Source organism: Penicillium concentricum (assembly GCF_028827145.1).
Source record: "Penicillium concentricum strain IBT 3081 chromosome Unknown utg000004l_segment0_segment0, whole genome shotgun sequence".
Lineage (NCBI taxonomy): Eukaryota > Fungi > Ascomycota > Eurotiomycetes > Eurotiales > Aspergillaceae > Penicillium > Penicillium concentricum.
In genome coordinates, this window is record NW_026622757.1 from 191,924 (window position 1) to 205,650 (window position 13,727).

Here is a 13,727-nt window from a genome sequence, read left to right on the forward strand (position 1 = left end):
CGTGTCATATATTAGGAGCAATTAGTTTTGAGGGAACTTCAAACCGCGTGAAATAAATATCATAAGTTTCATTCTCACACAAAAGGCTAGGACAGAAAATAGGGAATACTATATGCGAGTCCAACGGAGTATATATCCAATGAAAGCCACAGTTAACGTACTGTAAATAGAACCCTATAGCCTCGCCACAATTCAATATCTTGCTGCCTGACATACTAATTTAGATATGAGAAAAGCATTTGATATGTGCTGCGCCACCAATCTCGGCCTTTCGGACCGGATGCACCCGAGAAGGGGCTGAACATCTCCGAGTCAGGGGCCGAAGGGGAACCTGTTTCGATGTAAGCCTTCATCAATGTGGCAAAGAGTACAGAGTACGGAGTAAATTGCATTGCATTATCTACACGGAGCACGGAGTACTCCGTATAGATAATGCATTGACCCAGCAATTCAGGGCCAGAATGTTCCAATTTAAAACAAGGAATAACAAGGGGCATTCCCAATTCTACCAGATTGTAAAGGGATCAAAATTGTAATAAAACTACACTAATGCTTTCTAGAAGGTCTTGGCTTTGTCTGAAGTGGATCATTTGATATTCTCTTGATATCTATATCAAGTATAACATCAGATAGGTGCTGTGATGTTCATCACGTTGTCATCTATATACCATAAACTAGAGAAAAGAATGCAATGCCCAACTTACCCAACGTGAAACGGCATGGAAGCCCCCCTTTTTTTTTACCATAGCGCTGATCATGATGTCTCCTGTGGAAATAAATGCCTCAGAACTCTATCACACGATTTAGCTATGAGAGATTTTTTTTTAACAATCAAATTGTGAGAAAGGATATAAATTCAAGACAGTCTGGCTAGTTCATCGGTATTTCAATTTGAATCTCAATTTGAATCTACATATTTCATTGCATAATGGGTTCTATAGAGGAATTATCCGAGCAGCTTTCTGGCCAGAACGACTGCACCTATGTCTATGGCTCCAGATTCGCTGCCATGCCTATGCCATCGCATCAACTGCCGGACGGTGAGATGCCAAAAGAGGTGGCTTACCAGCTAATCAAAGATGACTTGGCCCTGGATGGCCAGCCAATATTGAAGTAAGTATACTTCTCGAGTATCCCAAAACTAAACTGACAAATTGTTCGCTATAGTCTCGCCAGTTTTGTGACCACGTACATGGTATTTCAAAGTTTTCGTCTTATCATTGACCGACGCTAACAATATAACAGGAAGACGAAGCCCTCAAACTACTCGCCGAATCATCAAACAAGAACATCATTGACCACGAAGAATACCCCAAATCTGTCGAAATCGAGCACCGCTGTCTGAACATCCTCGCCGACCTATTCCACTCTCCAGTCTCTGATGGACATCCAACCGCCTTTGGTACATCATGTATTGGGTCTTCTGAAGCTATCATGATCGCCACTCTAGCAATGAAGAAGCGCTGGCAAATCAACCGCAAAGCCCAAGGGAAAGATGCCTCAAACCCAAACATCGTCATGAGTAGCGGCGTACAAGTCTGCTGGGAAAAGGCAGCCAGATACTTTGAAATCGCCGAGAAGCTAGTCCCATGTACCGAGACACGATACGTGATTGACCCAGTCCAAGCCGTCGACATGGTCGACGAGAACACCATCGGAATCTGCGCGATTCTCGGCACAACATACACGGGCCAGTACGAAGATGTACAGGCTATCAGTGAACTTCTCATCAAGAAAGGACTGGACACACCCATTCACGTAGACGCCGCCAGTGGTGGATTTGTGGCTCCGTTCGTGAACCCGGACCTGGTATGGGATTTCAAACTACCCAACGTCGTCTCGATCAATGTCTCTGGGCATAAATACGGACTGGTGAGTACATTAACTACCCAACTTCAATACAGTTCAATATTCTAATCTTCACAGGTCTACCCCGGCATCGGCTGGGCCCTCTGGCGATCACCAGAGTACCTCCCCGAAGAGCTCGTCTTCAACATCGACTATCTAGGCGCGGAGCAACTCAACTTCACCATGAACTTCTCTAAACCAGCATCGCACATCATAGCCCAGTACTACCAACTAATACGACTGGGCCGAAGCGGATACACAAACATTATGACAAACCTCACAAGAACAGCCGACTACCTCACCAGCCAGCTGCAAGAAATGGGATTCATCATCATGAGCGAAGGAGGTGGGCAGGGCCTACCGGTCGTCGCGTTTAGATTGAGTCCCACGCAGAACGTCTTCTTCGACGAATGGGCGCTGGCGCGGAAACTGCGCGAGAGGGGGTGGATTGTGCCTGCTTACACTATGGCTGCTGATTGTGAGACGATGGGCATGATGCGAGCTGTTGTCAGGACGGATTTCAGTATGGGACGTTGTATAAGTCTGGTGCGCGATGTGCAAGATGCATTGGGGGATTTGGCGGGTATGGAGATTCGGAATATTCAGCGGTATCAAGCGTGAGTACACTTATTTTGGTCTAAAAAGGGACTTCTGCTAATCTTCGTTATTGGATAGGTTGGTTCAGAGTTATGTCAAGATTTCGAGGAAGAGTTTTGTTGATCGGACTTGTTCGCGGGTTGTCAATCGGGAGATAGGGAAAGAGATAGAAGGTGTTTGAGGATTTGAGGGTTTGGAGGGCTTGTTCTATAGATTGATATAGGTTGCAAATGTTTACTCATTGTTCTAATTAAGTGTGTAGGAATATCTATTTAGTCATGAGAGTGTGAGAAGGACATTGAGTAGAGATATCACAGGGCATCAAGCGCTGTCATTAGTATTGGGGGAATAGCTACATAATTCATGAGAATGTCGGAAGATTGGCAGACAAGTCGGTATCCCAATCCCACAACTCTGGTCCAGTGTAATCCAATCCATCAAACCAGCCACCTAGATCCATTGGCTGTGAAATGTCAGCATAGCGTCAAACATCATCCGGGGAACGATAACTTACCGTCAAATCACTAAATCCATTCGACAGAAGCGACGCAGGATCAATATCACTCGGTGTAGCAGAGGCCGGGGTCGTCCCCGAAGGAATGGAAGTCTGAACAAGAACGTTAGATATGGTAGGCACACAGCTGTAAGCGGAGGTACCAACCTGAACAGGGCGATTATCAACGCTGATCTTCGCCTCCTGGTATGTAAGGCCATTCAATATCGCCCTGGAAATGCGAACGGATCTCTTCGATGCCGTATCAACATTACACAAAGGATCCTCACCCTTGACGCGGGATTTGACCGAAGCGAGGATAATATTCAGAAAGAAAAAAGGCTTGCACCCCTTCCCACCGGGACCAATGCGTCTTCCAAAATTATCAGCGGTGCGCTCGACGGCCTGCAACATCACGCCTTGTTGGGACTGGATCATGCTCATGAGCACGCTGGAGTTGACGCCATCCATCCCGGATGTAGCAGACGTACTCATTTCATTGGCTTGAAGGGACAGCTCCACGCAGGCGGTGATTGCAGCGTGGAATGTTTCATCGCGGAACATACCGCTACCCAGCTGGGTGATGTTCGGGTAGAGGATGTCCTCTGTCGAGAGGGGAAGTTCCATCTGGGAGAGAATGCCGAGAGATTCTTCGAGACAGATTTTGCGGGAGTAGGAGCATTTGGGTAGGCGGACAACACTGAGTGAGAATGGGCGGTGGAGGGCGAGGAGGAATTTACGCATTATGAAGAGATATAGAGATTGGGCGAAACGGTGACGTCCTGATTCTCCCGGAGCGATACTCAGGGCGTTGTCCTCAAATAAGGAGGATGCATGTTGCATGGAGCGGGAGAGTTCATCACCCATTCGCAGGGCGTCATCGTAAGATAGATTAAATCGAAGACTGTTGATTTTCTTGGCAATTCGATATCGTAGTGGTAGGGTCTTGGTGAGGAGAGTTTGGTAGAAGTTTTGGGTATAAAGAGCAGTACTGAGTGGAGCAGGATCATTCTCCATGTGCTGTGTCAAGTCTGCATCGTCCCAATTGGACGGTGGATTGCAGTCGCATTCGTCTAGATCAACTGATGGCGGAACGCCGCGATCGAGAGAGATTTTGAGGTCCAGCTCGACGATAGTTGCCCAAAGGCGACGGCGCAGCTCGGAGTAGAATGGTCGAGCCTTGCGGAAGCGAGTCGGGTCGCGATGCAGACCCATTATCATCGCAGACCGAATCAGCGACCCGGCGGAGGCCCAGGCAACGTCCCCGTCACTCGCGACTCCGAGGCGCGCTACCAGAAGAAGAGACTGGGTTTGGAGCATTCGGAAGTCAATATCCGGACTCACAAAGGTGCACGAGATGTATGACTGGACGGCCATAATCCACTTCATGGCCGGTTTCTGAAATGTGTCTCGGTCGTCTTGGCCTGGAGGTGGGACATAAAAGCAGCTGCCAGCAGCCATCACGGCGAGTAACTGAGCGACAAAACCCATATCGATTGGCTGGATGTTGGCCCAGTAATCAGCATATTGTCTGAAGAAAGTCGGCGTGTGCAAGATTCGATATGTCGTCTCGAAAGTGTCAAGATATAGCTGGAGCAGATGGTCTGCAACATTTCTCTGTGGAACCATTTCATTCAGCTTAAAAGCCTGCTCGCGGAAATTTTGTTGATGGTCCTCTGTCTCGCGCGACCAAAGCTCCGTCTTGAACTGTTTCATATCACAGTACTCTTTATCCTTTCCCTCTCCGCGGCAACGACCACGGCTTATAAAGGCGCCAATATCTTGGAACTGCATCCAATTAGCAAATACACACCACACAATACAATTCAGGATACTCACAAAAGAAACCGTAGTGGTATAATGACTGCGACCGAAATAACGAGTCTTGGCCTTCTTCCCACGGAAACTCGAATCCGGCAAGAATCGCACGCGGTCATCAACGCCAACATTCTCACAACTATTAGCCGTATCGACTTCAGAAAAAACATCACAAACCGAGGTCTCCGGCGTCTGAAGATGAGACGATTTGCCAAGTGAATTCTCCAAAACACGCAATCGACTCCGGAGCTCGTGCAACTCATCCGAATGACCACGCTTCGAAACACGATTTGAGGTCGAATTCGGCCCCAATTTTGAGTCGAAGACAAACATGCCGCTTTTTCGGCCGGACTGCTCTTCCACGCCACCAGTTGGTACTTGCGGAGGTGACATGCGTTGATGAGAAGGTTCCGATCCAAGACTGGGCTGGGCTCCGACAAAAATGCATTGGGCTGTTGTTTTGGAGCGTACACATTGCCCGCAGGGCAGAGAACGGTCACATTTTAATTTGCGTTTGCGACAGACTGTACAAGACAGGGGGGGGCGACGGCGACGCTGTGGAGCACGAGATTGATCTTCAATCTCCTCATGGTCTGTAGAGAAGTGATGATTTTCCATTTTCAGGATTGTCAAATGATTCTGATTTCAGATTGATTTTCCTTTGTAGGAACTTGTGGCGCTAGACATGGGTGAGACGTGCCTTGTCGGAGCGCGCGCCTTTCCAGATTCTCTGGATATTTCACGTATGGAGAATACCTCTTTGACAGTAATTGACAGATGGCCTTTGAAACAGGGCTTATTTGACGTCTATGTATGATGACACGGATGAAGCTGCTTACTCGAAGCGGCATGTCCGGTCTCGGAGATACTCGTTTCAGTAGTGAAACTGTTATCTCCGAGAGAGCTGATTGATAAACGAGTCAAGCTTTGCCAATGTGACTCATTCGGCTTTTGAGGCCATGTTTTTCATTAATAGGTTATAATCGTCTCCGGGTAAAAGGCTGGAATGGCTGGAATTTGAGATTAATGTGGGAGCCTGGAATTTCAAACCTTGAAAATCAGGCATCATGATTATATAAGGTCCACGAGGCATCCATTGGGCTCTTCCGAGGTTAGCACTTCCGTATAACTACCTCTAAGAGGTATGATAGAAAAGGAATTTCAGTGCAAGATCTCTATTGTAATTATGGAATCAGAGAGAATGATATATGACTACATATGAAACAGGTAAATCATATTCTAGGTCATTTCTAGTATCTCATTCTAAGAACTCAAGGTCAAACTGCTTCACTTTTGGTATATACGCAACGCTATGCCGAATGTACATCCAAAAATCAAAGAAAGTGCCAGCAAAAAGTTACTTCGACCGCCCAAGCGGCTTCATAACAGACCGCATATAAACCAGCAAATAAACCATCAGGTAATTAGTAACGGTGAAAGCAAGGAAGATCCCGAAATACGGCCAGATCTTCGAAGAATCCAGACCAATTCCAGACAAGTACTGCCAGCATATATTAGCATCAATTCCAGAAAACTTGTTCCAGGGAACAAACTCACATCATCACCAAAGCTATATTCACAATATCCACACTTGCCCGTCCCATCTGGGTTCGAGAGATAGCCAACACCTTTCGCATCAAGCCACGCGCCCGCATACTCACTGCAAGTAGTATTGGGCGGACTCTCAAAGATGGTTAATTCAGTCTGGGAGCAAACAACAGTAGTACCCCGGAGGACGGAAGTGAGCACTCCACCAATCCAGTACGTAAATGGTGTGATGTAGTACATAGTATACTTCCAGAAGGCAGGCATCTGGGATTGTGGACGGAGGATGCCGTTGAAGAGCTCGCACATGATAATGAAGAAGGGCATGAGGGTGGCGGCGATCATTGAGTCAGCACTATAATTGACAGCATATGTTAGTTGATCATTGCGGTAAAGAAATGGTACTTGGTCATATGAGACTCACCTCATCGCGGCAATCCACTGACCCCACGAGGTCGCAAATAGGAAGAACAGGAAGAACATCAGGAAACAGTATCCCGCTGCAAAGCCAAGTGGTAGTCCCACCATGAAGTAGTATAGGACGAAGAAGACGACGCTGCCGATGACGGAATAGGGGATCTCAGAGATTATCTGGGCTGTGCAGAATGCTACCCAGCCGTATACACCACTAGGACCCTCTCTGGCTAACCAGATATCGCGGTTCAGGATGAAGCGCATCGATATAGCGTTGATAAACTCGGGGACGAGCATTAGGACAAGGAAGCAGGAGAAAGCTTTCGACTGGAGGTCCGTGGTACTGTTTCCGATTTGGAGGTAGGTGAGACCGTTGATGAGAGCGTGGAGGAAGGAAGAGTAAAGTCGCGAGTACGGGTACTCGGCGGTGCGCCAAAACTGGCGACAGGTCCGTTGGGTGAGCAGTTTGATCTGCTGGCTGAGAGGAGGAAGGGCTGGAGGCAGGGAAGGGGAGCGGGTATTCTCGTCAGAGCGGATTGAGGCAATTTCGTTCTTGACTTCGGCGCATTCTTCTGAGTTGCGCCACACAGTTGACCAGTTTGTTTGGTTTCCCGAGGCTTTCATGCCGCCGACGACTACTTCGATGAGGAAGTCGGCTGCGTTAGTGACCTTTTCTGGGATGTTGCCGTGTCTGGCGAAATACTCGAAGATTGCGTGGCCGGATTCGCCGACTGGGCCGAAGTAGTATGTGCTTCCACCAGGACTCAGGGCTAGGACACGGTCGAACTGGGTCTTGTTAATATTGATTCGTGATCAGGGTGGTTGGTAAACTTACCTCTTCGAATTGTTGCTGGTTAGCCTGGTGGATGGTGCAGAGGACCGCCAGTCCCTGGTTGGCGAGACGTCGCAGCAGAGCGACGATACTAGTTGCGCCTTGGCTGTCGAGTCCACTTGTCGGTTCATCCAGGAAAAGAAGCAGGTTTGGTCGAGCACATAGCTCCACTCCAATAGTAACACGCTTCTTCTTCTCGATGTCCAAAGAACCGATCACTGCATCTTGCAATTCAACTAGCTCCAATGTGTGAATCACAGTTTCCACATATGCCAGCTTTTCCGCCTTTGGAACTTCGTGGCTTTGTCGGAGCAGTGCAGAGAACTCGAATGCTTCTTTGATCGTGCTACTTTCGTCGTGGATGTCCATTTGCTGGCAATATCCGATCTGTCGGTTGAAGGACTGGTCAATTGATCGGTTGTCCACGAATAGAGACCCAGATAAGGTGCCGGGGCTCTCTCTTTGGGTGAGTGCAGTCAACACTAAAAATTGTCAGAAATCAAGCGATGAGTTCATTTCTTCGGAGATCTTACATGTAGACTTGCCCGCTCCCGAGGCACCAACGAGAGCAGTCAAAGACCCTGGCTTGCAGTATCCACAAACGCCATCCAAGATCTTCCTGGTCTCCTTACCAATCTGCACATTGAGCTCTAAGTCAGACCAGGAAAAGGTAGACTGGGTAGCTGTCAGTGTCTGATCGTGCTTTGTTTCATGGCCAACAGGGGGCGCAGTAGAATCAACCGAGACCGGCGATTTCTCTTCATCAGACTGGAAATTCTTCTTCCGCTTAAACAGCTTCCGCGAGCCCTTGTACTGGATAGGACCAGCACTGTCCAGCTCCCACTCAAGCACCTCGCTCAACCAGCAGGTCATGCCAATAAAGGCAACGGTGAAGAGACACAGAATCCCGAAATTGCGCCAGATGTTGCTGTAGTAGAATCCAAACTTCACCGCCAGGTAGTCATCGCCGTTGACGACGGTGCTGCCAATCTGACTACCAGCATAAGCACAGGTTTGGTATGCGAGGTCCGTATATTCCGAGCCGGACGGGGTAATGGATGCGGCCGCGCAGGTGAAGTTAATGTTGTGGAATTCGGCCGCCATGACTGCTTCGTATGTATACAGAGCAGGGGTCGTATATGCAAGCCATCCAACCCACGGAACATCTTGAATCATCTTATCGACGGAGAGAACGTAGCCACCGAACACGATGCAAAACAGAACAGAAACTCCGCAGTAGCGGAGGGCAACTTCAAAGTTCTGTGATAGAGCGGCGAAGACACGGAATTGTGCCGTGAGGCAGACCGTGCAAGTATAAATGAAGAGGAAATCAATGAAGAAGGGACCAGCCTAGCAGAGTTAGTATCTATACTCGCGTCAAGAGTCCGAAATTACTCACATCAGACCGTAGGCCAGACAGGAAGTACATGACGATCAAATACAAGAATGTAAAAACGGCAGTGACCACCATATCTGAGACCACCCGGGCCAAACACACGGCGCTGGGCCTCACAAAAGCGAATTTCTTCTGTCGGCTCAGGATATCGCGACCCTGCATGGCGTCTTCCAACTCTGACATCTGCAGCCAGGCAAGCAAAATGGAAGAGTAGAAAAGCACACCTCCGCGGGAGTACATCCCCTCGGTGGTCTGGGGCTGATCGTAGAACATAGATCCAATCAGCAGCCCATACACCACGCAAGAAATCAACTTGATGTATAGTGGGCCCATGTGACCTTTCAGCTGCCACATCTGACGCTTTGCGCAGAGAACGACCTGCCGGAAGAGCGAAATCGTATATGGTGACTTGGACGAGACGAAGCGAGACTTATCACTCTGCACAGTCTTCTTGAATATCTCCACGCTGTCGCACTCCGAACCTGCCGGGTACGCACCGGAAGACCTACCGGTGAGCTTCTGGTCTTCGTAGGTTTCGACAGCCGTCTCGACTTTGGCAAACGCAGCACTCTGGCGGAAAGCGGCTTCAAGTTCGATGGGGCCCTTGGGCGCACGGTTTTCCCATCCGGCACGGAAACGCCGTCTTTCAGGCAGGGTGATGCTAGTCAGAAAATCCGACGTGGTCTGCATATCAGCGCACTCGTAGCCCAGACCTTCAAAGTAGCACTTCGCCTCATTGGCAAGTCCTTGGTATAGCATGCGGCCCTCATCAATGAGCAGCACCTTATCCATCAGCTCGTAGATAGCATCTGAGGCCTGGTACAAAGTGAGCAAGGTTGCTTTGCCACAGGTATCGGTCATGATACGCAGACTGCGTGCATAGTCGAGTGCAGATGACGCATCCAGTCCTCTTGTAGAATTATCCCAGCATGCTACCGACGAATCGGTCGCGAGAGATTCAATAATGGAGATACGCTTGCGCTCTCCTCCAGAGACACCGCGAATATACTCATTTCCCACCAACGTGTTCATGGTATGTGACATACCAAAAACCCGCCCATAGATCTCCAGGTACCGGGGAATTCTCTCCCGATAGCGCTTGGGGGTCTTACTCTGCAGGGCAAACTCAAGGGTTTGGCGCACGGTCAGGGTTGGGAAATGCACATCGTCCTCGGGGACGTACGCCACGGCGCCACGGTAGTGCTTCCTGACTTCATCCGAGCTAAGACCGGAGTAATCAATTGAGCCCGTGACCCCCAAAAAAGAGGAGTGGTGACCCGCGATAGTTCGGAGGAAGGTTGAGCAGCCGGCACCAGGACGGCCCAGAACGCTATATTTCAATTAGGCTAAATTCGGTAAGGATTGGTTCGTGTTGGGTTCCTGCTTACAGCATGATCTCCCCGCTCTGCACGACGCCGGAAAAGTCCCTGATCAGCGGACGCCCATGTTCGGGCTTCTTCTTTGCGATCCATGGCTGGATGGTCCATTCGTAGATATCCTGTAGGGTGAGGGTACGCCACAGGGCGGTGCCAAGGGTCTTTACATCTGTGTGGGAGTCCCCATCACCCCAAGTTGAGAGGGATTGGAAACAGACACCGAGGTTGGCTGGTTTCTTACCCTGGACTTGTTCCTCGAGGAACTTGTCGAAAGAGGAATGTGGTTCCGGATACTTGGGATCCGGGTGAGTTTGGGTGGTTAATGTGTGATGGATATCGGCAAGAATATTCTCATCTTCATGCGAGACCTGCACCCTGGGGGGATCATTGTTGTGTTTTTCTGTAGCAAAGGAAGAGCTATGCTTCAGGTGGGGATGAAGAGGAGCGGGCATATTGACCCTTTCGATATAGTTAGAGGCAAAGAAATCCGGGGCTCATACTATGTAAGAATTTGCACGATGTTGCTTTATATAAAGAATAAGAATTCAATTCAAGAAAAAGATATATACTTGAAAAAGGAAGCCAAGACTGAAGAGATCAAAAGGCAGAATCGTCAAGATGGGTCCCGGAGAGGATCTCGAATTATATAAAATCAAGCAACCAATTAAAACCAATGACAGGCGGCAAGTGGATGCGAAGAAAGTTTCTTTTTCAGTCTTTTTACCACTTTGGGCGGTCCCTAAAGAATTTCCGAATATAGAAAAGAAAAAGCTTCGGTATCCGCGGCCACCGCGCGATTGTTTTGCAGAAAAAGGAAGCCAAGGCGAGAAATGGATCCACCGAACCAGATTCTAGAGTCATAAAACCATGGAACTTGTTCTTTATCGACGGCTAACTCGTTAACCCTATATTAGATGTACATACATAATGTACTAGTATCTAAATATGTTTATAGATTAGATATTCTAAGTCACATTTGGCCATTTAGGGCTTTGGACTATGTACAACTCCAGATCATACATATCTATCATATATACGAGGTCCAAGACATGCATTGCCACTTGATCCCCCCCCCCGCACTTTTCCATCGGAGATTTTCTCACGTGGCGATATTTATGTATTGCTGCCTAAGGTGTCTATTTTTTAAAAATGTGATGAAATATCATTTGATTTATATGATTATACTCAATATTCTACAGATGATACAAATGATACAAATAATTACATCGAAGATCAAAAATTCCAATATTAGTTTCCATAGCAATCAATAATCCCAATATAACAACCTCTTTCATCTCCAAATCATATTCCCCAATTTCCTAATCTGGTCTAGCGCCCCAAGCTCCAAGCTCTTAACTTCAGCCTCAACTTCCTCTTTCTCTCCCCCTTCCTACCCAAAAATGCAAACCCTCTACAACGCTTTAATCCGCACCCACCACATAACTTCCCGCAAAAAGGTAGCCGCCCTCAAACGCGCCGCAGATACACACCAATGCGCCGTGCTCCTACGCTCCGGCGGGTGTCCGGGGATCATGTACGTGGAGGGTGGGAAGGAACGGGTAGAGAGCTGGGTGGATGTTGTGCGTCACCTACGATATAAGGATTTCCAGTTGGTGACAAGGCCCGGGGTTGTGGAGGAGGAGGGGGAAGGTGGGAAACAAGGGACTGGGAATGGGAAAGAGTTGGATCTCCCATTAGGACTGGATGAGGTGGATAGTGTCAAGGAGTTTGGGGGCATCATGGCGAGGAGGGGGGTGTGGAATTGGTGGAGGAGGGGGATGGGATATGCTTGATGTCTTTATTGCATTCGTGGTGTTTTGGTATTGTGTACTTCCTAAGATATCCAATTGAATTTTTATACCGAGTGATCGTAAAGTATATATGTCATCAAGTCATTCATTCCCTTTCCAGGTTAATATACCAAACGCCATCTACCTATATTACTGTATGTATACACATTTAAGAAAGTGTTTCCACTACATCGGCGCCGGATAACTGAGCAGCTTGCAGACATCCTACACCAAGTTAGCAAACCAATTCAACCCGATTCAACCCCATCCCTCATAAATAGACATACCTTTCGTTGTCTCCGATAGTTATCATAAATCATCTTCCAAATCTCCCGATCCCGACATCCATTCTCCTGCGGCGTGCCAGGGTTATTATCACACTTGGGCTGCTCAGCTGCCAACATTTCCTGCGGCCACATAATCCACGGCTTCGGCAGCGGCCAATCCGAAAAGTGCACAAACTTAGCCTGCGCCAGGATATGATCAGGGTCCCAGACCTCGTCATCATTCCCCAGGAAATTGCGATGATCTTTCTTCCGGAACTCGCCGGTCAATAGACCGTACTGCCGATGCGGGAGGACCATTGCCGAGTCCCCGTACCGCCTGTTCAACAGCTCCATATCATACCGGTGTTCCGTCAGATTTATATCGACCTGGCCGTTCTGAGCGAGCGTGGTAGTTTCAGTCAAAGCGAGGTACTCGCGGAGGGAGGGCTCAATGACGACCAACAGTGACGAGAGCATTTTGTCTGGGAGAAGCCAGTAGGCCCGTGGCATGGCGACAGTGGTAGGTGGGAGGAAGAAAAGCTCGTCCATTGTTTGAAGGAGGATCACGTCCGAGTCGAGGTGGATAACGCGGTCGTATTCATGCTCGCCAAAGGCCATGAGTTTGGCTATACTGGTATCCCACGAAGCCTGCGAACCGGAGCCTATGAAACGAGTGTAAGTGGGTATGTTCAATCAGCTGGGTCAGTTCCAGGCCAACTCACCCGATCCATCCTGAATTCCCTCAATCTTGATCGGGATCAGCATCACCTTGTACTTGTGTTTAGCCTCAAGTAGTAACTGGCTGACGCGATCAAACTCGTCCTCGACAACGAGGTCCCACTCTTCGGGGTAAAACAGCACGCGGTCCGCCTTGCTGCCGAGTCTGTGCAGGGCCTCAAAGACCATCAGGCAATTGCACATGTAGACCTCGTTAGTTGCATACTGGGTATAGGCAAAGCGCGACCAATCGACCTCGTCGTAGTGGATATGTGGTAGGGGCGGCGGCGGAGGTCGTTCACGGCGTTGCCACAAGATAAACAGGACGATAATGGCGACTGTGACCCATGTTCGGACACGTCGTAGTTGGCGCTTGACTATGGAAAGACATGGTTCGTCGGGAATGTCGAAGAAGTCATCTTCCGATGCATTAGAGCTCCGTCGGTAGGGAAATGGTTTGTTGGGCGGCATTGTTGGAGGGTGAAGCTATTGACAGCGCGGTGGAGATGATGATAGGCGCACGTGATAAATATGTCATTAATCTATGTTATATTTGGGATATAAATTAGGACATTGTAGAAGGCTGAAGCAAGCCTACACGCTTGGAAATGTATATTTGGGCCCGGCCTCTCTTT

General features: G+C 48.6%; 5 protein-coding genes across 5 annotated transcripts; 2 read left to right on the forward strand and 3 right to left on the reverse strand.

Moving 5' to 3' along the window:
* Positions 1-928: 928 nt before the first annotated feature.
* On the forward strand, positions 929-2,626 carry N7517_009026 (Pyridoxal phosphate-dependent transferase major region subdomain 1; the record flags this gene model as incomplete). Its single annotated transcript, XM_056726749.1, has 5 exons — positions 929-1,113; positions 1,168-1,195; positions 1,246-1,872; positions 1,927-2,465; positions 2,524-2,626. The coding sequence occupies 5 exons, from the start codon at positions 929-931 to the stop codon at positions 2,624-2,626; spliced, it is 1,482 nt and encodes a 493-aa protein (XP_056575321.1).
* A 180-nt stretch (positions 2,627-2,806) lies between these two features.
* N7517_009027 (uncharacterized protein) lies at positions 2,807-5,374 on the reverse strand (the record flags this gene model as incomplete). Its single annotated transcript, XM_056726750.1, has 3 exons — positions 2,807-2,908; positions 2,960-4,726; positions 4,778-5,374. 3 exons carry the CDS (start codon positions 5,372-5,374, stop codon positions 2,807-2,809), a joined length of 2,466 nt encoding a protein of 821 aa, XP_056575322.1.
* A 739-nt stretch (positions 5,375-6,113) lies between these two features.
* On the reverse strand, positions 6,114-10,771 carry N7517_009028 (putative ABC multidrug transporter; the record flags this gene model as incomplete). Its single annotated transcript, XM_056726751.1, has 7 exons — positions 6,114-6,257; positions 6,314-6,656; positions 6,726-7,501; positions 7,551-8,029; positions 8,081-8,897; positions 8,947-10,273; positions 10,332-10,771. 7 exons carry the CDS (start codon positions 10,769-10,771, stop codon positions 6,114-6,116), a joined length of 4,326 nt encoding a protein of 1,441 aa, XP_056575323.1.
* Positions 10,772-11,719: 948 nt separating this feature from the next.
* Positions 11,720-12,112, forward strand: N7517_009029 (uncharacterized protein; the record flags this gene model as incomplete). The annotated part of the gene is made up of 1 exon (XM_056726752.1): positions 11,720-12,112. One exon carries the CDS (start codon positions 11,720-11,722, stop codon positions 12,110-12,112), a length of 393 nt encoding a protein of 130 aa, XP_056575324.1.
* Positions 12,113-12,295: 183 nt separating this feature from the next.
* Positions 12,296-13,563, reverse strand: N7517_009030 (uncharacterized protein; the record flags this gene model as incomplete). The annotated part of the gene is made up of 3 exons (XM_056726753.1): positions 12,296-12,334; positions 12,397-13,037; positions 13,098-13,563. 3 exons carry the CDS (start codon positions 13,561-13,563, stop codon positions 12,296-12,298), a joined length of 1,146 nt encoding a protein of 381 aa, XP_056575325.1.
* Between the last annotated feature and the right edge of the window lie 164 nt (positions 13,564-13,727).